At 40.7% G+C, this 24,694-nt stretch overlaps 3 protein-coding genes across 5 annotated transcripts; 1 reads left to right on the top strand and 2 right to left on the bottom strand.

Moving 5' to 3' along the window:
- Nucleotides 1-737: 737 nt before the first annotated feature.
- Nucleotides 738-3,060, bottom strand: LOC6050065 (transformer-2 protein homolog beta). Its single transcript, XM_038255444.1, has 4 exons — nucleotides 3,022-3,060; nucleotides 2,395-2,954; nucleotides 997-1,164; nucleotides 738-817 (listed from the first exon to the last, which is right to left on the bottom strand). The coding sequence occupies exons 1-3, from the start codon at nucleotides 3,022-3,024 to the stop codon at nucleotides 1,014-1,016; spliced, it is 714 nt and encodes a 237-aa protein (XP_038111372.1). The 5' UTR covers nucleotides 3,025-3,060; the 3' UTR covers nucleotides 738-817; nucleotides 997-1,013.
- Nucleotides 3,061-4,963: 1,903 nt separating this feature from the next.
- Nucleotides 4,964-17,657, top strand: LOC6050050 (dihydrolipoyllysine-residue acetyltransferase component of pyruvate dehydrogenase complex, mitochondrial). 3 transcript variants are annotated; one of them, XM_038254197.1, is made up of 7 exons: nucleotides 4,964-5,393; nucleotides 14,896-15,089; nucleotides 15,181-15,582; nucleotides 15,692-16,028; nucleotides 16,085-16,387; nucleotides 16,448-16,629; nucleotides 16,687-17,657. In XM_038254197.1, exons 1-6 carry the CDS (start codon nucleotides 5,269-5,271, stop codon nucleotides 16,575-16,577), a joined length of 1,491 nt encoding a protein of 496 aa, XP_038110125.1. In that variant the 5' UTR covers nucleotides 4,964-5,268; the 3' UTR covers nucleotides 16,578-16,629; nucleotides 16,687-17,657. The 3 variants fall into 3 exon arrangements, with proteins under 3 accessions (XP_038110125.1, XP_001866712.2, XP_038110124.1); XM_001866677.2 differs by having other exon boundaries at nucleotides 15,644-16,028; nucleotides 16,781-17,657; XM_038254196.1 differs by having other exon boundaries at nucleotides 15,644-16,028.
- Nucleotides 17,658-23,144: 5,487 nt separating this feature from the next.
- Nucleotides 23,145-24,047, bottom strand: LOC6050047. Its single transcript, XM_001866678.2, has 2 exons — nucleotides 23,893-24,047; nucleotides 23,145-23,839 (listed from the first exon to the last, which is right to left on the bottom strand). Exons 1-2 carry the CDS (start codon nucleotides 23,953-23,955, stop codon nucleotides 23,327-23,329), a joined length of 576 nt encoding a protein of 191 aa, XP_001866713.2. The 5' UTR covers nucleotides 23,956-24,047; the 3' UTR covers nucleotides 23,145-23,326.
- Nucleotides 24,048-24,694: the final 647 nt, after the last annotated feature.

Here is a 24,694-nt window from a genome sequence, read left to right as displayed (position 1 = left end):
CCCAGTTGGCCTGGGTTCAAACCCCGTCGACGGTTGGATATTTCAAGAATAGATTTATAGCAGACCAAACCTACTTTGCTGGAACCACTGCCAAAATTGTAACGGGACTTTTATGGACAAACCAATTATGCAAAATGCTCTTCAGGTCAAAGGAAAGCTGGAACAGTCGAAATTTCGTGTTTTCGAGGAAAGTTACTCAAATCTTAACCTACCTGAAGTGAAGAAATTTAACTTTAAGTAAACACCCTGCAGCCCGGCCAAGCAAAATTGGAATACATTTCAAACGTGATTAATTCCGCAACGTTTTTCTTCCCTTGCTCAGCATCGCGGTTCGCAATCCATTATATTGATTTCACCACATTATGTGCAATGGACCGCGGCGTGTAGAATCGGTTGGCCAATAACCGAGGTAAGCATCCTGCAGGGCTAACTGAGGGGTGGCAAGGCGCGGCAACGATAAGCCTCTAAAGCTCAGCATTAAAAGCTTGGCGCGCCTCAATCATGTTGCTGCCGATGCTAACGGAATAAGATGCTGACGAGCCACGAGCCCCCCAGAGTTGACTGCCCGTCAGAAAGATGGGCGGAGTGAGCTCCGGCTGGCCCCACCTTTATTGATGGGGGTACAATTTTTATTGGCCCAACTGTTGGCTACCGGACGCCGTTGGATCTTCGTGGCAGTGCGATAAACAGAACAATTTAGCAGTCCATGTACAGTTTATTTCACAATGTTTCAGCTATTCAACAATCAAATAAATTAAGAAAATTGTTTTAATAAGTATGATGAAATCTTCACAATCTCCAGTCAACAAGTGGTAATCTGAAACAAAAATATCATAATTAGCATTTCGACGCAGAGCATTTTACATCATTCGAAATTAAAAAAATATTATCCTCCCTTAAAAAATCTTCGACGCCCAAAAATTCAGATTCAAACTTGCAACCAATCTTGAGCAGACTTTGCTTGGCCAAACTTTTTTCTTCAAATCTTCAACTTACGTATCGCTTCAGGCTGCTTAATCCCGGGAGGAATTCGACCAGGATCGGCTGCGCGAAAAGCTTCTGGAATGGCTTCGACGACGGCGGTGGTGACGGTGCCGAGAGCGGCGGTGGCGCCGATGGGATCGCGACGAACTGCGCCTGGAACGTCCGTGATGGTAGTCGTCACTGGAAGGGGAAATGGGTTTTGGTGTTCTATTTTATAATTAAGAGACAGTTTTTGTAAATTTTGCTCGGTTTGTTCTACAGGTCGTATTGAGATGCTCCGTTTTGGATGAAACATTCAGCGATTGTTTATCATGAGATGAACTCATGCCAAATATGAGCCGTCTGCGTCAAAGAGAAGTGGGGTAAAATAGGCATTGAATTTTAAGGTCCAAAAAACACGAAAAATCTTAAAACTGTTCGATTTTTCTTAAAACTTGAACAATTCCTTGTCTCTTAGTTGCATTTGAAAGGTATTTTGAAAGGTATTTTGCCATAAACATCCGAGATTGGGTTGACTTTTCTCATAGTTTTTGCAAATTACTGTTAAAAATGGATATTTTTAAAACCTCAATATCTGTTTGCAGCATCCTCCAACACCCACACTCTCTTAAGTTCAAAGTTAGGGAATTTCATGGACTGTAAGCCTACGGAATTAAGTTTTTGGCCAATCGCAGTTTTGTTTCATAGATTTTATCACCGCCATTTTGGTCGCCATCTTGGATTTAAAAATTCTAAATCACTTTAGAGTAGGGGAACAGCATCTAATTTCAGCATGCCTCTAATGTTGGCAGGTCAGAACTTTGACATTCAATTTAAGCTAAGGCGTTTCGAACTGATAAATAGCTCAATAAGAAGTGTGCAAGCAAGTTTCCATCAAAAGTTTTGCAAAATTTGTTGTTTAAATAGTGAAAATCAGAAAATTTGATGGAGTTAGGAGCGAGTCCTTAACCTGCCAAACATACGAGAATTTCCCCTAGTTTAGGGTACAAACTAAAGCTCAACAATAAATAATATGACAAGGAAAAAAAATTTCGTGATTCGATTATCCGAACTTTTGCCAAGGCCTTAGGATAATCGAGTCTGGGACGGACTAGATTGGAGCGGCAGTAGGGTTTTGTTTTCAACTCTTAAAGGGTGCTTTTTTTTGCTTTTTATACACTTTTAACAATTTTGAAACAGATTATTTTGAGATACATAAATGTATTTATTTTAAATTTTTAATAGGTAACTCACTTAAGCGTTCTTTGGGTTTTTTATCTTCTGTGTGAACATGTTTTTTCATATTTTTTAAAAGGCCGCGAATTCAGCAATCTTTGCAAATAAACATTGGCTTCAATGTGAAATAGAATATTGAGCCAGGAAATAGAGAGACAGTCTACTGTATTGTACATCGAAGAATTCAATACTTACTCATAACTCCTTCCCCGATAGCTGTACGAACTCCGGTGCTTCCGGCGTCGTCGATCCTCCCGCTCGCCCATGTAAATCCCCGGCGTGGGCGTGTGGGGTCGCTCCGTAACGGAATAGTCCACCCGGATGGTTCGCTCGTGCATTACCATTCCGTTGCACTGCACCTTGGCTGCGGAAGCGTCCTCCAGGTTGACAAAGTACACGAATCCGAACCCGCGGGACGCCTTCGTCTTGGCATCGTACACGATCTGCACCTTCTCGATCAATCCGAACCGGCCAAACACGGTCCTCAGGTCCGCCTCCTGGGTGTAATTGCTGAGGCCAAACACGCCGAGACAGGTCGACGGCGGCGGATCAACCGGACGGTCCTTTTCCGGCAGCGGTGACCGGTGGCGATTGTAGCACGAGGAACAACCGGACGACGAGCCCGAAAAGGTGCTGACACTGCGTCGGTGGCGTCGGTGCCGAGAACTGCGCCGGTGGCTTCGACGATCCTTCCGGTCGCTGCGGTGCTTCCGGTAGCTGCGCGGGGGAGTACGGCTCGGGCTGCGAGAAAAAACCTGTACGTAGGAAAAATGGGAAGATATAAAATTGGACGATTTAAAAAAAAAATCTAAATTCACACACCATTTTGAGCACGCAAAAATCAGCTGATCACTTTTCACGAAAATCAACTGGCAAAGAGAAAATTACCAACTTTGGCAAACGCATGGCCTACTAGCGCTTTTCGAAACACCACCTACGCAACCGAATCACGTGGCTTGTACGGAAAAAGCACGTGGTTGATTGCATCGATTTTCGCCGTTAAAAATCAATGTAACAAGAAAAGTTAAAAACTAGTGTAAGATTTCGCTAATTTTGCGTTAAAATTGATCACACAACGAGCAAAAAATACCAAATTTCAGGAAGTGCTTATCTTTTTGCGTGCTTTGCAACAGTTGAACAGTTGATTGAAAAACGCCTTTGGGTATGCAATAAGCACAACGTTCAAAGCAAGAGCGCAGAGACAATCAGAAGTACCAATTGGACGCCAAAGTATTATTTTTGTTGGAAATCAAGCAAAACATTGTAAAATAACTACTGTGGATTTGTAAAAAAAAATCTACCTTGCTGATTCCTACAGGAAACATTCATTGACGTGAAAGAGATGAGTTCCATCTGAGCACTAAAAAGTTTAAATTTTTAGCACGTGTAACGTCATGATTCGAAATCCGGACACTTAGTAGCATATCATTTTTGTTATAGCTGGCAAAAAAATCATGTAATAAGTTGGAAATGTAGAAATATCATCAGGATGTAGTATAAACAGTCAGTTTCAAGAAAATGCATGCAAAATATGTATTTTCTAACAATTTTTCGTCAGAATTTTAAAATTAAAATGACTTGTTGTGCTTCGAATCCCGGATACTGCTAAAAGCTGATTCGAAATCCGGACACTTTTGCTTCGAATCCCGGACACTCGATTTTACTTATGAATCGCACAAACTTCGACTGAAATGTTAGTGAAAGGCATTCTTTAGGTCTCAAATAAGCTTTTAACATCAAAACAATCGATAGTTTATATATAAATTTGCTAAAATTTAAGGAAATCGAAACCATAAATTTTTTCCTTGGCTTCCCGGTGCTTCGAACGCCTATGAAATATTTCAAGTGAAATGTTTCGCATTTTTGGTAAACTTATAATTTTATTGTATTTAATTGTTTTGGCATTAACTACAGCGTTCAAACTAACTTTAAATGAAAGTTGATGTAGGAATTCATCAAATAACACAGTTTTGACATTCATAATGCGAACTATATCCAAATAATTGATAAAACAAGATGAAGTGTCCGGGTTTCGAAGCGTCCGGGAATTCGAATCATGACGTTATCGAAAAGAAATACTTGTTGGTACCGATGTTATGTTTTTTGAGTCGTTTTTCCACTATTTTGAAAGGTGAATGTAAAAATGACAAAAATTGACGCTCTTGCATATAATCCATAAATTGCCTGCCGAGTTGCCTGCAATATTTTTATACAAGGAGCAGGAGCAAACCCGTGAGCGAGCCAAACTGATTATCCCTAGGATTATCCACACAAACTTTCAAAAAAAATCATTCGGACCGTCTATATATTTTTGAAAAATTCAAAGTGCGTGTGTTTATGGGGTTCCGACAGTTCCAAATGGTCCCAATTTCATGCTTCTCCTCGAATAGAGTTATCTACGAGGTTCTTAACGTTCGCATGAAAAATATTGAGATTAAATTATGTACATACAGCCCAGCAAAACAAATGGCGTCTCACGCACAATATAATGTAACGCGTAACGAATACCGATTGTCATGTGAAAATCTGGGCCAATCTGTTTCCCTTGACAATCTGTAAAAAGATCTTTTTTCAAATTTGTATGATTGCTTATATGAAGATTTTTCCATTGCGTGACTCTTTTTGGGAAGTACGCGAAATATTTTGAAATAAAAAGTTATGTTGATTTCTCTCCTTTGCGTCCTTTTCAAATAACCCGCTAGAAACTTTTGACAGCAGCTCGAAAGACCATCTCTCACGCACACACCCAACCGCTTGTACACGATTCGTCCGTCATCTGTCAGTTGAGTGCAAATTTCGTCGCAGGAAGGTCGTAATCCGGTGGTGTCGCGGATTGAAAGTGTTTGCCCCCGTCCTCCGTGTGTGTCCCCGCGAGAAGAAGCAAGTGGTCGGTCGGTCAAACTACAGCGTACGCGTGGAGTGAGAGCAAGCAAAGCGAAGACCCACAAGAGTTGCTCGACCCCGGGACAAGCCCGGAAAAAGTACGACGTAAACAGGCGCGGAGGATTCCCGGTCCAACTCACTAGCCAGTGGTGCCACTTTGAAGGTCGTTCGGACGTGAGCTGCGAGATGTTGCGAACCATTGCCGTACGAAACGAGCGACTGCTGCTTCAGGGTTCGCGGAAGGCGGTACTCCGTGATACGGCCAGCCGGGCGCTCAGCTGTGAGGCCGTCCGCCGGAATGCCGTGCAAAAGTGAGTTGCTCCCCCCCGTCGAGTTATGTAACCACCGCAGTCGACGACTCGCGATTTGCGGCGCGGGACGAGCTGGAAGAAAGTGCCAGAGATTCGACTTTGATGACGATTCAGGGAGAATAGTTTCATCGGTCAGAGGTTTCTCCTTTCCGCCAACTAGCAGTAGGATGGGCAGAGAGTTGTGTAATCACGGTTTGCGCGAATGCAGTGGCAAGAAAAGCGAATAATCCTTTGCGCTGTTCGTTCCCTTTCCCCCCAAAGATTGGTGTTATTTTGGGAAACGTCACTCCTCTGTGTTGTTTGCGTTTGGCGAATGAAACTCGGTCTTGTTGAGTCTAATCTGTAGCAGCAGTTGATTGCCCTTGATTCCGCCGATCGCAAGAAACTCGTAGGAGGAAGAAGGTGGAAGCGTAGAACTCGGCAGAACTCGATATGGACATCATATACGCGCCAAGATGCGTGAATTCGATGAGTTAATTAAAGCTAAATGCTCTGTCTTCTTTCACTTGCGTTGCAATTCCTGTTCACTGATATCGAAAGCATTTGAAACTCAGCTGTTTAAAAAACGTGGCACCTCAAAAACAATACAACATGAAAGTGTGTCATGAATCTAAACAAAATGTTGCCGCTAGTAAGCACAACTTGTTACAATATGCTATTTGAAGCATTAATATAGATAGCGAAGCCATACAAATTAAATTCAAGCTTACTCATCAATCGTTGATCACTCCATAAAAGAAACAAAATGAGAAGCACAGTGAATAAAAACGCTTCATCTCATATCAACGAGAACAATATTGCTTGGTGCTTCAAGCTTACAATTGAATGTTTACAAGTTTACAATCAAATGTTTTATTACAATTCATTTAAAAAATACAGGGGTTAACTCTAACAAAAAAGAAAAACAAATAATAATTTGAGTTCTGTACTTTCGATTCTCAGTGCAGGGGAAAAATCCATTTAGTGTTTCACTTTTGAAGATATCTTTATTTTTATTTTTTTAAACATAACTGCCGTTCTACGCATAATTGTCCCATGTTCAAAAAAGTGCAACTGAGAAAAACGCGATTGAAATTTTTCGACCGTTTTTTGTGTTTCTACGCATAATTGTCCTGTGGGTCCCTATTCAACCCGTAAGTCCCTAATAATTATGCGTAGAAGGGCAGTAAACTTTATTTATATAAGAAAAACGTTACTATTCAAAAACATTTGATATTCATGAAATCCATTTAAGCGGAATGTTCGCGAAGCTAAATATTTTTTTTTTTCTAATTTTCAATGTGATTTTCTAATTGACAGAAATTATTTTTATTGAGATTCAATAATTGCAACGTTATTGAAATGCATTTTTTACCTCAATAGTATTGATTAAATAAGGCCTGCAAGCCATTAAATGGGAGAAGGAGTTTTTGCCTTCCTCACCTTACTGAGGAAAGGCTATAAAATCACTCGAAAAACGAAATTCTTAATTTGACATCCTAGACCCACCTTCATGTATACTTATCGACTCAGAATCACAATCTGATAAAAAAAATTGCACTGGATTATCTCAGCACTGGCTGAACCAATTTGGACCGTATTGGTCTCATTCGATCCGTCTTGGGGTCCCATAAGTCGCTATTGAAAATTATAAAGTTTAGTAAAGTACTACAAAAGTTATGCTAAAAAAACGATTCTAGCAAAAGTCCGGAAGATTTTAAAAAGGGTGGCTTTTGTAAGAAACCCCGTCATGTTATACATTTTTAGAATGGTATTTGAAAGACCTTTCCAAAGGGTTCAAAAGATTGAAGATCTGACAACCCTATCAAAAGTTATGCGCACTTAAGTGTTATTTATGAACTTTTTAGAGACCGGATCTCATATATTTCGATGAAAACGTTGTCCGGATCTCATGCTACCTGTCGATGGATAGGTAATCAAAAGACCTTTCCAACAGTAGATTGCAGATCTGACAACCCTATCAAAAGTTATAAGCACATAAGTGCCTTGAATTATGAAGATCTGACTACCCAATCTGATGGTATGAATAATGAATCAAGTTGATAGAACACTGCCCTTGTGTATCTGTTTTGGATAGAATTACCCTTTAAATGTGAGGAAGGCAACAACCACCTAAGGGTGGATTAAGTAACGTTTTTTCTTAAATGTACCCCTTTTGTTGTCCCGTCACGCAAAGAAATGACTGGCGAAAACTGAATTATCTACCAATTCGTTCATTTGAAGCAGCACAAGGAACTGTAGCTAATATTTTTGAATGCTTTTTCGGGATCGTGCATATACCACGTTTAAATTTGGAATTTTTAGTCTAATAGAAAAAAACTTCACGAAGTTTTGATAACAAACACTGAACAGGGGTGTGCTTAGAAAGAGTCGTTGCTGGAGTTTAAAAAAAAACTAACTTAATCCACCTATGTGGTTGTTGCCTTCCTCATTTTTCACCAACATTTGGTGATATGATGGGTTTGGACACAATTTCTATCTATCTTCTATATATATAAAAAATTTCGACGGTTTTGTTCGAACGCGAATCAATTCAACAAGGAATGTCGGATCGAGGTGATATTTGTTGCGTTGGGTTCGTATAAGTCCAAGGAAGGTTCTTACGCCAAAAAGTTATAACTTTGGACACTCTGGAACCGATTCCGGAAAATCTGCAGATTATATGGAGAATGTTACGTAAAATCAAATTAAGATCACAGGAGGCTGAAGAAGCAAAAACGTTAAAAACGTCAACAAACGAAAAAAGGCAGAACGAAGTTTGTCGGGTAAGGCTTGTTTCTCAATAAAGAAATACACAAATGTCACTTAAGCGGTCATAACTTGAGACTGAGCGTTGTCAGATCTTCAATGTTTTGGACTCATTAGAAAGTTCATTTGATTACCTAACCAACGATGGGTCGGATGATGGATCCGGACATTGTTTACATACATTTAAGTGAGATCCGGCTTCAAAAAAGTACATAAATATCAATTAAGTGGTCATGACCAGGGATGCCAGATACACAGATTTGTCTGTGTTTCACAGACTTTTGAGCTTGTGTCAGACATTTTTTGAGGTACACAGACTTTTAAAAAACTTCATTAAATTAATATTTTGTAATCTTTTTTGTCGAAACTTATTTCGTTAGACTTCAAATGCTTAAAAACGCAATATTTGATGGATTTCAATGACCATGAATTGATATATTTGAATTTTAGACAAATGCACAGACATACACAGACTTTTTTACAGACATTTTAAAAAACCAAGTGGCATCCCTGGTCATGACTCGAGACAGGGTTGCCAGATCTTCATTGTTTTGGACTCATTGGAAAGGTCTTTTGATGATCTATCCAACGATGGGTTGGATGATGGATCCGGACATAGTTTACATACATTTAAGTGAGATCCGGCTTCAAAGAAGTACATAAATACCAGTTAAGTGGTTATAACTTGAGACAGCGTTGCCAGAACTTCAATGTTTTGGACTCGTTGGATAGGTTTTTTGATAATCTAACCAACGATGGGTCGGGTGATGGGTCTAGACATAGTTTACATGCATTTATGTGAGATCCGATTCGCAACTCTGGCACTTTTTTATACGTAACTTTTGAACTACTTATCGGATCTTCAAACAATTCAATAGTGCAGTATGGGGCACCAAACCGGATCGAATGCAACTTATTTGACTCAAATCGGATCAGCCAGATGCTATGAGACGCGGGTTCGATTCCCGCCTTATCCACTGAGCTTCTATCGGATGGTGAAGTAAAACGTCGGTCCCGGTTTCTCCTGTCTCGTCAGAGGCGCTGGAGCAGAAATCCCACGTTAGAGGAAGGCCATGCCCCGGGGGGCGTAGTGCCAATAGTTTCGTTTTTTTTTCGGATCAGCCAGTGCCGAGAAAACTTGGCAAGAATTTTGAGCACCAAGGGGAATACGCACACACATACACACACACACACAGACATTTGTTCAGTTTTCGATTCTGAGTCGATAGGTATACATGAATGTAGGTCTACGAGCTGTTTTTCAAAAGTTCATTTTTCGAGCAGGATTATAGCCTTACCTCAGTGAGGAAGGCAAAACATTCAAATTATATGTGAGGTACTGTTAATTAATTTTAAAACATAGAATCTGTTCAAATACATTGTAATCTTTTTTTTAAATTTATTATTCAACTGGTAGCAAGTGTTCCACTTGCCCCAACGGTTGCTTGACTTGCCCCACCTATAGCTAACACCTAAACTTCCAAACTCGAGAAAAATAAGGAACTTGTAAAAAAATGTTTTAAAGGTCCTATGAGCTTTGATATGTTTATACTGCCGTTCTACGCATCATTGTCCCATGTTCAAAAAAGTGCAACTGAGAAAAACTCGGTTTCTGTGGTTCTACGCATAATTCACCCAACGTGTCCCTAAACGCCCCAATTAGCAGTTTATCACTCTTTTTGGTGATCCTCTTGCTATACAATACGAAAACACGACATACTACTTCGTTAAACTAAAGATTCCGTGAATGAAAATACTTGTTGGGACAATTATGCGTAGAAGTGTTACGATGGGACAAACAGGATTGGTGTTGTTTTCAATGAGTTTCCGAACATAGTACTAGATTTAATGTGTTTTTTTCTAATAGTATACGTCAACCTATACTGGAAAATGCTAAAAAGTCAAAATCGTCAAAAAACGACATGGGACAATTATGCGTAGAACGGCAGTATAGGACCAATTAAAACAAATCTAGATTTGGATTGTTTTTTCGGTTTGCCTCTGTTGAAAATTTAACTTTTTTTCAAATTATTTCAAATTAATTTCCCAGCTTTTTAAATTCCAGTTGACAATTCGTAATCTGAGTTCTACAAAATATAAAAAAAACATGAGCATGAGCATGCGCATGGTTGGCCGCCAATGAGCTGCTACTCTGCCGTTCTACGCATAATTGTCCCATGTCATTTTTGGAAGATTCTGACTGTTCTGAGTTTGTCGTAAACTTTTAGAAATACACATAAAATCTAGGAAACTCATCAAAAACAACACCAAGTGTGTTTGTCCCATCGTTACACTTCCACCAAGTATTTTCTCTCATAGAATCATTAGTTTAACGAAGCATTATGCCTTGTTTACCTATTGTATAGCAAGAGGATCATAAATAAAAGTGATAATCTACTACGGAAACGGAATCGACGTAACACCTTATAATGTGGCCCTCTTAAACCTTGCGGTTTCGTCAACGGATCCACAGGCGTGTATCGTTCTTTTTGCGACAAGACTCCGCCTCCCGGGTCTCCTAAGTGTGAAGGTATGTGCACGAGGAGAGGGCACCGAATACCTATATTTACACTTAGAATTTTTTGCGTCCGCCTCGGGATTCGAACCGGCGACCTCTGGATTGTGAGTCCAGTGCGCGGTCCGATTGATCCACACAGGCAGACAGTAATCTACTAACTGGGGCGATTAGGGACACATAGGACAGATATGAACCCACGGGACAATTACGCGTAGAATGGCAGTACTCCGTTATTGACAGATCAGCTGAAGTTAAACAATGAATCAATAATGATCAGTGGCACTATGGGGTTTCAGGCGGCCATAAATCGAAAAAACGACATACTCTAATTATTTTTTTGGTTTTTTTTTTTTCGAAAATAAACATTCTAACTAAGAAAAATCCGGAGTTTGAAAGTTGTAGGTTCAAAATTCACTGAATTGCAGACCTTCAAAGGCGAAAATGGTAAGAAAAAACATGTTTTTTGACAAAAAAATGATTATTTTTCATAGTTGTACTATGTAGCTGTTTATGTATTTTTTCCTGCATCATTATATATATTCAGAAAGGTAATTGATTCAACTATTCAATAACATTTCACAAAACACACTTTTACAGGCTAAAAAAATAATAAAAATCAAAAAAGATGGATTTTTATTCAAAATTTAGTTTTTTCAACTTTGTTAATGGAGTACTTTTTTTGTGTGCATTTGTGCGATCTGAAAATTTTGCAGCTTAAAATTTGAACCATGTCCTAACTTGTCTCCAAATTTCAAAGTGCACTTATGTGCACTTTTGAGTTATGCCATTTTGCACATTTTGATTCATGCAAGAAAATTAATGATTTCGCGTATACGTTTGGTTAAAATCACATTATTTACCTGCGGAGGCAGAAATGACGTACCTGCTATGTATGTTTTGAAATTGATTTGATATTCATGACTTTGTTGGTACTTAGGTACGTTTAATAAAATTAGAAATTCCTATTCTAAGTATTTTACAGAAACGATTCGTCGAATATTCCTATCAGTTCGTTGTTGTGTTCTTTTGAAAGTATGGATAATAATACCGTAGTGTCCCTGTACGATAAAACGAAGAACTATTCTGAAATCGTGAGAACTGCTTTCAAGTATATTTGTAAGAATTAGAACATTGCAGAACCATCACATGATCAACTCAGGGAAAAACCACAGAGGAAAAACTACGCATGCTGTTCTGTAGCTTCAAAACGAGGTATACAAAAGCCCATAGAAGAAGTACATAATACATATTTTAAGTAATCTAACGACAATCGGTCACGTAGCGATTTTGATTTAGAAGAATTTATCGTGGAAAACGTGAATTTTGCGAGGATCAACCAAAAACGTGGACGAGAATCCATACAATGTTCCATAAAATAAACCGTCTTAAATTCTAAAACACCGCAAAAATTTTAGTTGGAGGGGGAGGGGGGGGGGTCTTCAAAGAGAGGTGGATTTTAACTCAAGAAAAAGGGGAGGGAGATGGAACGTAAATCAGAAACTTTAACATAGCATAAACCGCCATTCCGTGCATCAAATAGACAGAGCAAGAATATTAAAATTCACCACTTTAATGCATGTGGCCTCAAATATATGAAAAAATCGAAAATTAAACTTTTTTTTTTGGAAAAATATCAAAATTCATTTTTTTTCATTATACTAAGTACAAACAACACAAAAAAGTCACAAAAAAGCAAAAAAATATTTTTGGCCGCTCGCTTATATGGAAATACCCCATAGTGAGTGGGAGCCAACCATCCGTTCACTGTTTAACACTTGTAGCACCAACGGGGTCAAAACTTACGCGAAGCACCAAGGGGGTCAAAAAAGTTGGAAATGCAACTTCATCCGGCTGTATCTCGGCGAAAACTCAACCGATTTGGATGATTCTTGTTGCACTCGATCCGGAAGAATGTCAAGAATCACCTCTAACAAGGTAGATTCAAAACTGATGCGTCTAACTAAAGTTATAATAAAAAAGGCATTACCAACTTTTTTTTCAAGGGTTATACTGCCGTTCTACGCATAATTGTCCCATGTCAGTTTTGGTTGATTTTGACTTTATGACATTTTAAAGTTTAGTTTGATGTGTACTTTAAGAAAAACACATAAAATCTGGTGCTTTGTTCGGAAACTCATTAAAAACAACACCAAGTCTGTTTGTCCCATCGTTAAACTTCTACGCATAATTGTCCCACCAAGTATTTTCTTACACGGAATCATTAGTTTTACTAAACATTATGTCTTGTTTACCTATTGTAAACCAAGAGAATCACAAATAAAGGTGATAAACTGCTAACTGGGGTGATTAGGGACACATAGGGCGAATAGGAACCCACGGGACAATTATGCGTAGAAACACAGAAATCGGTCGAAAAATTTCAATCGCGTTTTTCTCAGTTGCACTTTTTTGAACATGGGACAATTATGCGTAGAACGGCAGTGTATGAGCCGGTGAAAATGTATTTCCAACTTTTTTGACCCCGTTGGGACTACAAGTGTTGACCTCTAAAGATCCCTACTTTATTAGTCAATACCGGCGCCCTCCCAAGAAGCCTGCAGTTCAACAAAAGGGAGGAATGTTAGTCCGATAGTTGAAGTTGCAGACTCATCCAGCACATTGTTTTTTGCTATATACCTGTTGACACTGCTTGAAACCGTTGAATCTCCTTCAAGCATCACGTGATTATTTATTTTTTTGGGCTTGTTGGATAAGGTATTTTCTAATTCTAAGTGGCCTATACGCGAGGATCTGGCCTACACGTCAATTATGTTAAAAATAAACGCTTCAGCGGCCAAAATACCTCAAAAAGTGACATTTTTGAAAAATCTTTTTTACAGGTTAAATGCCATTTAAAATTCAAATGCAAAGCGCCAGCTCCTGTTACGTCCAATCAAGCTCATATTCTAGATTTGGGCTTAGTATGCCCACCGGAACAAACCCTTGAATGCCCGCCAAAATGTCATTTTCGTTACACTCTAATACGCAATTTACCCAATGGGTAAAAAAAAGAAGAAGTGATAAGAAGAAAAGCTGACGAGTTGGTTGGGTTTCGGGATCCCTGTTTTGCCTGATGGGATTGGTAGTTTAAAGATAGTTCGAGGACCAGTCTGGTTCTTGTTCTATGTTTAGGCGGTGCCAGACAATGCCCAATGACCTCGGAATTGGGCCGCTAGGATCTCTGCTATTTTGAAATGAGTCATCGGAAGCAGTGCGAGGGCTGCCACCACCTAATACCCGGGACTGAGATATGTTGCATCAGCATAAACCAAGTCTGATACAAACTATACTTTCCCATAATTTCGCTGCCGGCCAGCGGGTATTGGATTGGACCACACACACACACACACACACACACACACTCTAATACGCAATTTACCCAACACCGTGCCTCCCGATCAACGATGATGTAGGAAGGGCTTTGTTCGGTGGCTCAGCGCTGAATTCCCCACCGGAAAAATGGCTACCCTGCGCAGCTGTCAGATCACACCTGTGTTGACGAGCAGAAAAGGAAAAACGTTTCTCTGTCATTCTTCTGCCACCTCTCGACGCGATCAGAAGCAAATAAACAATACACGTTTAGTTTTAGTAGCGGTCGTCTTTTCAATCTCCTCCGGTCTCGTGTCCCGTCGGCCCAGTCCAAGGTCCACCCAAACAGGCTTTGAAAATCACAAAGCAATTAATTAAGATACTGAACGAAAATGACGCTCAAGATACAAATAAACAAAACAAAAGGCACAAAAAAACACTTTTTACTTCGAATATTTGTTTACGACCAGGCGCTCCCTTTACCAATTATGCACTGATGACACTGCCTCTACAAAATATTGAAGAAACATAAGGGTTTAACTATGCAAATCGCAGCTTATTTTGAAAGATTTTTTAAAGCTTAATAAATCTAATATTAAAATGAAATGTTGTAATACCGAGTAAGTCTACAGATTTTTGGGTGGCAACAATAGTTGGTAGCCTTACATTTTTTCACACAATTCAATGAAATGTATGTGAAAAAAGTGTTTAGCCATGCTTATGACTTGACTACTTGACCGAAATGTTGGCTTTATCCTCCTCACTTTTCAACGGCTAGATAGCAGTGCGGGCTAAGTCGCAGTCTTCTCCCTGTGTGCCCGGTAGCAATCCCAGTTGGTACACGAGCATCGATATTCAAATATATCTGAATTCACGAAAATTTTCAATTTTTAATTATATCAAAATGGTTTTCTCCCAATCCCGCAGGAACGCCCAACGATGGTCCAGCATCACCAGCAGCAACGCCGGTCCCAAAGTAACCCTGCAGGTCAGCTTTGTCCGCGGCTACTGCAGCAGCTATCCGGAACACTCGAAGGTCATGCTGCCGGCCCTATCGCCAACCATGGAGCTGGGTACGATCGTCAGCTGGGAGAAGAAGGAAGGCGACAAGCTGAACGAAGGTTTGTTTTTGCAATCGTTTCGCGTCACTACAAGCGCGTCGCACTGATAAGAGGCGCGAATGACCGCAACTTTCACCGTACTTGTTTGCAGGTGACCTGCTGGCGGAAATCGAAACCGACAAAGCCACCATGGGCTTCGAGACGCCCGAAGAGGGTTATCTGGCCAAGATTTTGGTGCAGGCCGGCCAGAAGGACGTCCCGATTGGCAAGCTGGTGTGTATCATCGTTGAGAACGAGGCCGACGTTGCGGCGTTCAAGGATTACAAAGACACCGGAGCCCCGGCCGCGGCACCGGCAGCAGCTGCCGCTCCGCCACCGCCAGCCGCGGCTCCACCGGTAGCCACTCCACCGCCAATGGCTGCGGCACCTCCCCCACCACCAGCGGCACCGGCAGCGGCCGCTCCGTTGACCGCCGTTGAACAGCGTGGCCCGCGAGTCTACGCCAGTCCGATGGCGAAAAAGCTTGCGGAACAGCAGCGACTGCGATTGGAAGGTAGGTTCCGCTGCTGCATGTCCGTGTGTTGTGCCTTAACCCCCATCTTTGTTGCTTGCAGGTCGTGGCTCCGGCCTGTTCGGCTCACTAACGTCTAAGGATCTTGCAGGTATGCAGGCCGCCGGCGCTCCTGCAGCCGCGCATGCACCTGCCGCGGGCCCAGGCAAGATTCCGGCGGGGGCGGCCTACGTGGACCTTCCGGTGTCCAACATCCGTGGTGTGATCGCCAAGCGGCTGCTCGAGTCCAAGACGACCATTCCGCACTACTATCTGACCGTGGACTGCAACATGGACCAGATCAACAAGCTGCGCGCCAAGTTCAACAAACAGCTCGAAAAGGACGGCGTCAAGCTGTCGATCAACGACTTTATCATCAAGGCGGCCGCGATGGCCTGCAAGAAGGTCCCGGAGGCGAACTCCGCCTGGATGGACACCGTCATCAGACAGTGAGTTTCGGACGGTTATCAACGTGATGGTACAATGTAAATATTTCCACTTCTAGATTTGACGCCGTGGACGTGTCGGTGGCGGTCTCGACCGATCGTGGCCTCATCACCCCGATCGTGTTCGGCGCGGACCGCAAGGGACTGGCCGACATCTCCAAGGACGTGAAGTCGCTGGCAGCGAAGGCTCGCGACGGCAAGCTGCAGCCGCAGGAGTTCCAGGGCGGCACCTTCAGCGTGTCCAACTTGGGCATGTTCGGCGTGACGCACTTTTGTGCCATCATCAACCCGCCCCAGAGTTGCATCCTGGCCATCGGTGGCACCCAGAAGCGCGTCGTACCTGACAAGGACTCGGAACAAGGGTGAGTTCGGGAGGTGTTAACCGGTTGTTCAGAATAATTCACCCTCCCCCATCTTTCCAGCTGGAAGGAAAGCGACTTCGTTGCGGTGACCCTGAGCTGTGACCACCGCACTGTGGACGGTGCCGTCGGTGCCCGCTGGCTGCAGTATTTCCGTCAGTTCCTGGAAGATCCCCACTCGATGCTGCTGTAAATGAGCGACCAATGTCTCACCGATCACCGCCACCACCACCACCTTCACGACGGTAAGTACATTCGTACTGCTTTTTTCGAGGGTTCTTCAACATCTTGTCTCCGGTCAGAACTACCACGCCTTACTTGCAACACCCGGGGAAGGGTTCCCTCAGTCATAGCCGAACACCACAGCCACCACCACTCAAACCCTCCCCCATTCAGGTCCCCCGAAGTCACTACCATCCGCAGAGAGAGAGAGAGAAAGAAAAAGAGAGAGTTCGAGAGTTTTAAGAGTAAAATAAATATTGTGTATAGTCATCCAGATATGAAACGAAGTACTGCAACAATACCTGTCTGCCAATATTCAACAAAGAGGAAAAAACAAACAAAACAAACAATTAACTAGTAGTAACACAAGGATTACGTACAAACTAAGCACGACTTGAGTAGGTGTAGCAAAGCATGTAAGGCCGCCGTGATTACCACATCGCGATTGGATCATTCAAACGAAGAATCTGTGAAAAAATTAAAAAAGGAAATTTATTCGAAAAAAAACACCCACACACTTCTGTCCAAGCAACGCAAGGCAGAAATTTATTATTTATTGGTTCAAAAGTGCTCTAATCTATCAGATAGATATTCCTTGGTTCCTTGGTCTCCGCCGTCACTCATCATCGTCTTAGTCAGGTTCTTTTAAAACGCACGCACGCACGGCCCCATCCTTCTTCTCCCCCCCGCAAGCCCGAGAGCGAGTGCGTAGCTAGTAAATATTGTAGAATCGAATTCATGGCAATTTTTTGCGTAATTTTAGAGAAGAGAGAGACAACAACACAACACACCCACACACTAAGTTTAGCATTACAACAAGGCATAGATTTTTTTTGTTCAGCGTCGCGAATCAAAATTTGAGTTTCGTTTTTTTTTCGTCATGGTTCTATTTTTTACACGAATATCTGAAATTTAACGTTAAATTTTACTGCTGCAGTCTGCTACTGTCGAGAGTTGTAACTCAAGATTGTCGTTTTACTAGTGGGAGGAATTATTGTACTAATAGAAGGACGATTCACCTCAACACGGAGTTGGTCTTTAACGTGTAAAAGTTTGGTTCTTTTTATTTCTGATGAACGTATCCGAATTCCTTTGTGACCCTACTTTGTACAGCAGTACAGTACCTTATTAAAAATAACCTTGTAGTAAACAACTATTTTTTTTATTGTCAAAAGACCAAATCCTCATAAAACAATTTCTAATTTCCAAAATCAAATTAACAATACAACTTTAATGTCTGAAGTTTTTAAAACTGAGAATAGTTCTTGCTTATTTATTAAATGAACTATTACATTTTGGTAAGTATTAAACCGATCAAATGGTATTATTCGCAAAAGCCCTTCCCGTCTAGAGCAAAATCAACATTTGTTTCATTTTCATTTACCATGATCAAATTGGATGACAATTGAAATCTTATTATCAAATATCTCAAATGAAATTGTGCACGAAGAAATATTTCCACCTCTTTCGCGCACCAAAAGGACAAGAAATAGGATTTCGAAGACGAGAAGTGTTGATGCTCCACTTTTTAAAGGGGACAAGGGAAAATCTTCACGGTATCCCCAAATAAGATTCGCTTGGAGTTTGACCGTTTTTGGGAAGGTATAAGGTCTAGGATACGCTCTAAGCAAGCGTTGCGACCAGTGCCATGATATATTTTAACATTCCAACGCCCAAGGCTCCAAAAAAGTTGGAACGGTAACTTCAACTCAATGGTTCTCGGGCATAACTCAACCAATCAAGATGATTCTTCTTTCCAGTGATTTGTTAGGATGTCTAGATGATTCTAGACCTTTGCAGAACTTAATTTGATCAAATCTGTAATTTTTGCGTTCAAAAACATCGTTCCAACTTTTTTTTCGCGTGTAAAACAAAATTCGCCGAAAATTCCGCGGAGGCAGTCGTTTAAAATAAGTTGGAACGATGTTTTCGGTCGCAGAAATTACAGATTTGTTCAAATCAAGTTCTGCAAAATTTTAGGATCATCTAGACATTCTTACAAATCACTGGGAACAAGAATCGTCCCGATTGGTTGAGTTATGCCCGAGAACGGGCGTGTTGAAGTTACCGTTCCAACTTTTTTGGGAGGCTTGGGCGTCCGTGTAAGTTGGACATGCATTGGGCGTTCCAGTGTTAAATGGTTCTATTTTATTCAGGCAATCGAATGCTGCTTTTGCAGGCCAAGGGTGGATGATACTGATGATACCTTGTCGTTTGACGCCCAGGTGAGGAACATCACGGAATGAGCCCAGCTACATCCGTACTGCTGATCATCTTGGTCAAAACAGTTAAGCTCTGGTTCCTTGTATGTGTCCTATTTTCTTACCTCCGCGTTGGCTTGGTTTAGTCATCATGACGACAAGGTGTAACCTAGTTGACCAGTGAGGATCAGAGTCGAGACGGCTAAAAGAAAGAGATAGGTCGCATGGTAGTTCCCGACAACGTTTTCATCAAAATATGTGAGATCCTACCTCTAAAAAGTGTATAAATGACACTAAAGTGATTATAACTTATGAAAGAGTTGTCAGATCTTCAACGTTTAGGGCTAGTTGAAAAGTTCTTTTAAATACCTTTCTAAAAATGTATAGGGGAGATGGGGGTAAGACGTCCACCCTAAGGGAGAAGTCTAATAAAATTTACACAACAGATTATTTTGATCTCAAATTACGTACATATTGTTCTACTACTAGTCCATTATAGAAATGACACAAATTAGTTGGTCTAAAAACCAATTTTCAATACTTTTCAGCAATTTTAAAAAAATAATTGAAATCGTATATATATGAAATACGCGGGGTAAGACGGCCAGTGCTATAAATTAACTTAATAACTTTGCTAAATCCACCCAAACACCTACATGGTTGGTTCAACAGACTTCTCTGAACATCATAACTATTTTGGTTGAAAAAAATCAGGTTTCAAATGTGAAGAAAAATGCTGTTTAAAAAATTTCATATTTTGGCTCAGTGAATTTCATATTATTGCGACCACATTTTATGAAAAACTATGAACTTTTACTACAAAAAAACACAATTTGATACAAAAAAATAGTTTGTGTATTTAGATTAGAATAAGTAAATCATACTTATGTAAACAATATTAAATTAGCGATTTTTATGAAAAGTTTGATAGGATTTCATACTATTCAATGAGTTTTGCTATATCTCAGTAAACAATGTTGTCGAAACGGTAGTTAACAGCATTTTGATTAAAAATTGATAGTTTTATTGAAAATGCTTTTCCTTTATCTACAAATATGTCTTAATAGCCAAAAACCGTCAATAATATAACCTATATCAAATAAAATCTACAAATTACGGGTGGCCGTCTTACCCCCGGAGGAGGTGGCCGTCTTGCCCCCAAATAAATTATTTTTTTAAACATTTTTTGTAAACAGTTCATCGCATTTTTGAACTTTTCGAGGGACATAATCTAGGGAAAACTTCAATTTAACATGAAAAAATATTTCAAGACAGGAAAACATATTGTTATTTAACAAAAATGCTTAAGTTGTAATTAATGAAAATTACATCCAGTTTCAAGTTCAAAAATTATTTGTTTATTTTGAGCTATTTTTATACTATTTCAAACAATATTTCTGGCAAAGGGTACTCCATATGCATTATTTAGCATGAGGAACAGTATTGCTAAACATTTTAGTAATATTCATTAGTATACTTATTAAAACAGTGGGGTGGCCGTCTTACCCCGCCTGGCCGTCTTACCCCCAGCTCCCCTAGCATGACGGGTTTTCTTACAAAATCCACCCTTTTTACAATCTTCCGAAGTTTAGCAAAAATCGTTTTTTAGCATAACTAGCACTTTTCTAAACTTCATAATATTAACTAGGGTCTTGTGGGACCCTAAGATGGATCGAATGAGACCAAAACGGTTCAAATCGGTTAAGCCAGTCCGGAGGACTCCAGCCAACGACAAGTTAAGACGTGTTTTGCTCGTGTTGTCATCTCGCGTGCTTGAAAGTTTATGACGGATGGAGGTGGAGGAATCCTCCGAGGAGGAAGATTTTCGTCCCGTCCGCGGGAATCGGAAGCGGAAGAAGTCCAGCGAGGTCACTGGAATCGGCATCGAAGGAGAAAAAGTTGAGAAGACCCTGCTCAACAGCAACAAATTCAGCGCAAAAACGCAAACGCAAAAACAACAACAATGCCAGCCCAGCAGGAGAAGGAGACGCGGTTCCAGCACCCGGCCAGTCGGCAAGTAAACAATAGCAACCACCTTTGGTGGTGAAGAACACCACGGATTTTTACAAGCTCGTGGCGATAGTGGAAAGTTGTAAATTTGGTTTCAATCCGATGCACAAACTAACCCGATTTGGAACCAAGGTGACCTGCTTCTCGGTCAAAGATTTTGTCAAGTTGCAGGAGCTCCTCAAGAGGAAGAAAGTGGAATTCTACACCCACGAACGACGGAGCGAGCGAAATCATCGGGTGGTTCTTCGTGGTTTGCCTGATGAACTGAAACCGGATGAGGTCAAGTACCTGCTAAAGAGAGATCTCAAGCTGGACGCGCTGGAGGTGCATATCATCAAGTGGAAGGAAAAGTCCACCGCAAACGAAACTCCGTATATTGTTGTCTTCCCCAAAGGATACACTAATATGAAGAAGCTCTCTGCAATGAAGGTTGTGGCAAGCACTATCATCCGTTGGGAGGCCTACCGGAACAAGCGGCCGAACGTGACCCAGTGACCCAGTGGAACTGTCACCTGAAAGGGAGGTGCAACAACTGTGGGGGTCCCCACAAGACGGACGAGTGCAAAGTCCAAGAAGCCGAGCCGAAGCGGTGTGCCAACTGCTCTGGAGCCCACGAAGCCACGGACCGCAGCTGCCCCAAGCGTGTGGACTTCATCCGGAGGCGCCAGCAGGCGTCGAAACCGAAACCGCTGGCAAGGAAGGCGGAGAAGCAGAGTCCATCGAAGGATCGCCCTCGCCCCGCAAGAAGCAGCCAAGGAAGCTCCCGAGACGGAAAGAAAGAGGAAGCTGGGGAGGTGCTCTACAGTTCTGCTGAGCTGTGGGGCATTTTCTCCGAGTACATCGGCAGATTCAAAACCTGCAAGACCCGCTTGGACCAAGTAACCCTCGTCAGTTACATGATCTCCAAGTATGGAGTGTAATGAGTTTTTTTTTTTTATTTTTATTTTATATTTTGATTGTAAACTGATCCTCGGTCCTAACCTGGTCGTAGCACCTAAAAGGACCTAATAAAAATAAGTTATGAATAAAAAAAAAGCCAGTCCGGAGATAAACGTGTGCATATTTTTCGGTGCACGGACTCACATCTAGACACACGCACAGACATTTGGTCAGAATTTGATTCTGAGTCGATAGGTATGTGGGTATACGTGAAGGTGTAAAAATATCCATTTTTAACCAATTTTTGGTCTGTAAAAAGCATTAGAAAGAAAAACTCTTAAAACTTTTGAAAATTTTATTGTTGGAAGTTTGACTTGTTTTATGTGGCTTTGCCAAAGGTTTTAAAAGTGTATTTTTTAGGGGTCAAGTTTAGCTGTGTTGTTTACTAACATTTCCTATATGTTAAGTAAAAAGAAACAAGCAGTAATTTTGGTAGTGTCCCAGACTACGCCTCTACACATGTTTTTGCAAATTAATTGATAACGGTGCCATTTTATAGCAGAAAATAAGAAAATCAAGCAAAAAAAATAAAAAAGTGAAAGTGAAAAATAAGAAAGGCAAAATGTTATGATAGGAGGTGGTAGAATAGGCTAAATACTACCAAACACAACAAAAAATAAATAAGATAAATGCAAATTAAAATACTAAAGATAAAACAAGAAAAAAAACAAGAGAAGTAAAGTTTTTGTAGAACAATAGTTGCTCAAAATGAGCTCCTGAATACGGGAAAAATGAAAAAAAAATGGGCAGTAGAGGGTTAAAATGCGTAACCGGAAAAGATGTTGTGATGAAATCGATGAAATATTGAAAAAAAGCATTTATTGGTTTTTATGGCAATCAACCATTCTTTGTCTAAAATGAGGTCGTAAAATTGAATTTAATGATTAAAATAATAATAGTTTATGCAACAAGTTGCAAAAAGTGGATTTTGCAAAAAGTGGATTTTTTCAGCACGAGTCGTACATTTACCCAACGAGGTTCACCGAGTTGGATAAATACGACGAGTTCCATACAACATTTTTTGCAATTCCGAAAAACACCATTTGAACAGAATTATAGGATAAATATCCATGCAATGTGTCAATGAATCGCTTAAATCATAAAATGTTGAAAAGTAAAACTTTTGCTAACAAGTGCTGAAAAGTTCTACTCCAAAAAAAATGTCCAGGATTCGATTATCCGAAGTCCCATTCAAACCTTCGGATAATCAAACTTTGAACTATAAGCACATTGTAAAACCGGCATGGAAGGGGGATTTGTTGTAAAAAAAGGTTTGGAAATTTTGCGATAGACGCCGTTTTTTTCTTCACATAATCCCACTGACGGTGCATTGAATATGCGAAGGAAGCGAACCGTTCGAATTCTCCGTACAAACTCCACATATTTGTAAGCATTTTCAGAAGTAATAAAGACCATTTATTCGTTTAACTTAAATAACTGTCACTATTGTACAACTTGTAGTAATAATAACTTCTGTGCATGTGCGCAACTGCAATACTTTTCCACTCAACTCATAGTCAGGGGTCGAAGCGTGAGGTCATCATCATCAGTCGTTATCTTCCTTAAGTTTCTAATCAATCACATCAAAGTCCATCTCGCAGCATCCCTTAACGTTCTTCTCCGCCATATCCGTGTGTGGCACGTGGAAAAGCATCTTAATGCGGTACGTTCCGGTTCCCAGCTCGGTGTAAGCTTGAAGATATTTAATTTTCAAAATCGCCGAATCAAGGTTGAAGTGTCCCTCAGCCCTGCCACATTTATCCCCGTTTGACATGGCACTCGACAGCATGAACCACGGCCCGGAATCGTCCGAGTGGAACCGCTCGCAGTGCATTTCTTCCACGTACTCCTTCGGATTGTCCAGGCAGATCGTGGAACCGCCACCCAGCGGACACTTGTAGCTGGTTAGGATCAGTTCCCACTGCACTTCTTCGCTAGCCGCCCGCACGTCGTACTCGGCATGCATTGTGTTGGCCACGCCGTCCGCATCGCGATCGAACGTAACTTTCGTCAGGGAAACCGGAATACGGTCGTACTGCAGCTGCAGATCTTGACAGTTTGAAAATCGGGTCATGTTCACGCGCTAGAATTGGAAATACGCATAATAAATTAAATACCAAGCAATGAAGATCTTACCAATCCATGAACGTAGCCCAGCAAAAAGACTAGGAAAACTACCGTTGATAACTGGTTGGCCATTTTGGAAGGAAAATTTGCGCAACGACGCACGTTGACTGTATGAATCTGTAACAATTGCCTCCAACCATTTATATTCTGTTACAAGCTGAGCTTTTTGCATACGCATGACGAAGCGTTTGATGATCGGACTAAAAGCTGTAATGATATGATAGAACACTCCCCTCTAATGATATGCTCGTAATGTAATGGTACTAGAACAGTCTCACATGGAAATGGAAAATTGAGCTCCACTTTTCACCGACAATGGAGGACATTTAGTATTGATTGATTGATAACAGTGATAGTTTGATTGAGATGTTTCCGTTGAGAAATTGATATTTTTGTATTTTTATTTTTTTATGAATGAATTTCAACAGATTGAATGAAATAAAAACATTATACCTAAGAAAATCTTTCCCTGTTCTTTAAAGAGTATTTACGCACCGACATTAACTAAGTGAATTCAGAGACAGTTTTTATTCAACTAATGTTAAAGAGGCAAGTAAGCATGATGCTTCTTCGAGAAAGTTGTAGTTGCAACATAATAAGGGTTCGTTTTTAAAGCAACGTAAATTGTGTTTTTACAAATATGAAATATTTTCCGAATCACAATGTAGCGTCTAAACCACATTTTAATTGGATGTATGGGCTTACAAATATAAGCTAATTACATTGCTCATAACTGAAAACATAATATTTTTTCAGTGTAGTAACCTGGCTTACATCTGTAAGCCCATACAGTCATCCCACATATTCGGAA

Source organism: Culex quinquefasciatus, chromosome 2 (genome assembly GCF_015732765.1).
Source record: "Culex quinquefasciatus strain JHB chromosome 2, VPISU_Cqui_1.0_pri_paternal, whole genome shotgun sequence".
In the NCBI taxonomy this organism is placed as follows: domain Eukaryota; kingdom Metazoa; phylum Arthropoda; class Insecta; order Diptera; family Culicidae; genus Culex; species Culex quinquefasciatus.
This window is presented reverse-complemented; position numbering and strand designations above follow the sequence as displayed.

Coding starts and splice junctions, on each gene's coding strand:
- LOC6050065 (XM_038255444.1), bottom strand. Junction 1,165..2,394: donor TATCGGGGAAGGAGTTATGA/GTAAGTATTGAA, acceptor TTCCCCTTCCAG/TGACGACTACCATCACGGAC.
- LOC6050050 (XM_001866677.2), top strand. CDS start 5,269: ATGTTGCGAACCATTGCCGTACGAAACGAGCGACTGCTGCTTCAGGGT. Junction 5,394..14,895: donor CGCCGGAATGCCGTGCAAAA/GTGAGTTGCTCC, acceptor CCAATCCCGCAG/GAACGCCCAACGATGGTCCA. Junction 15,583..15,643: donor GCAGCGACTGCGATTGGAAG/GTAGGTTCCGCT, acceptor TGTTGCTTGCAG/GTCGTGGCTCCGGCCTGTTC.
- LOC6050047 (XM_001866678.2), bottom strand. CDS start 23,955: ATGGCCAACCAGTTATCAACGGTAGTTTTCCTAGTCTTTTTGCTGGGC. Junction 23,840..23,892: donor TGGGCTACGTTCATGGATTG/GTAAGATCTTCA, acceptor TTCCAATTCTAG/CGCGTGAACATGACCCGATT.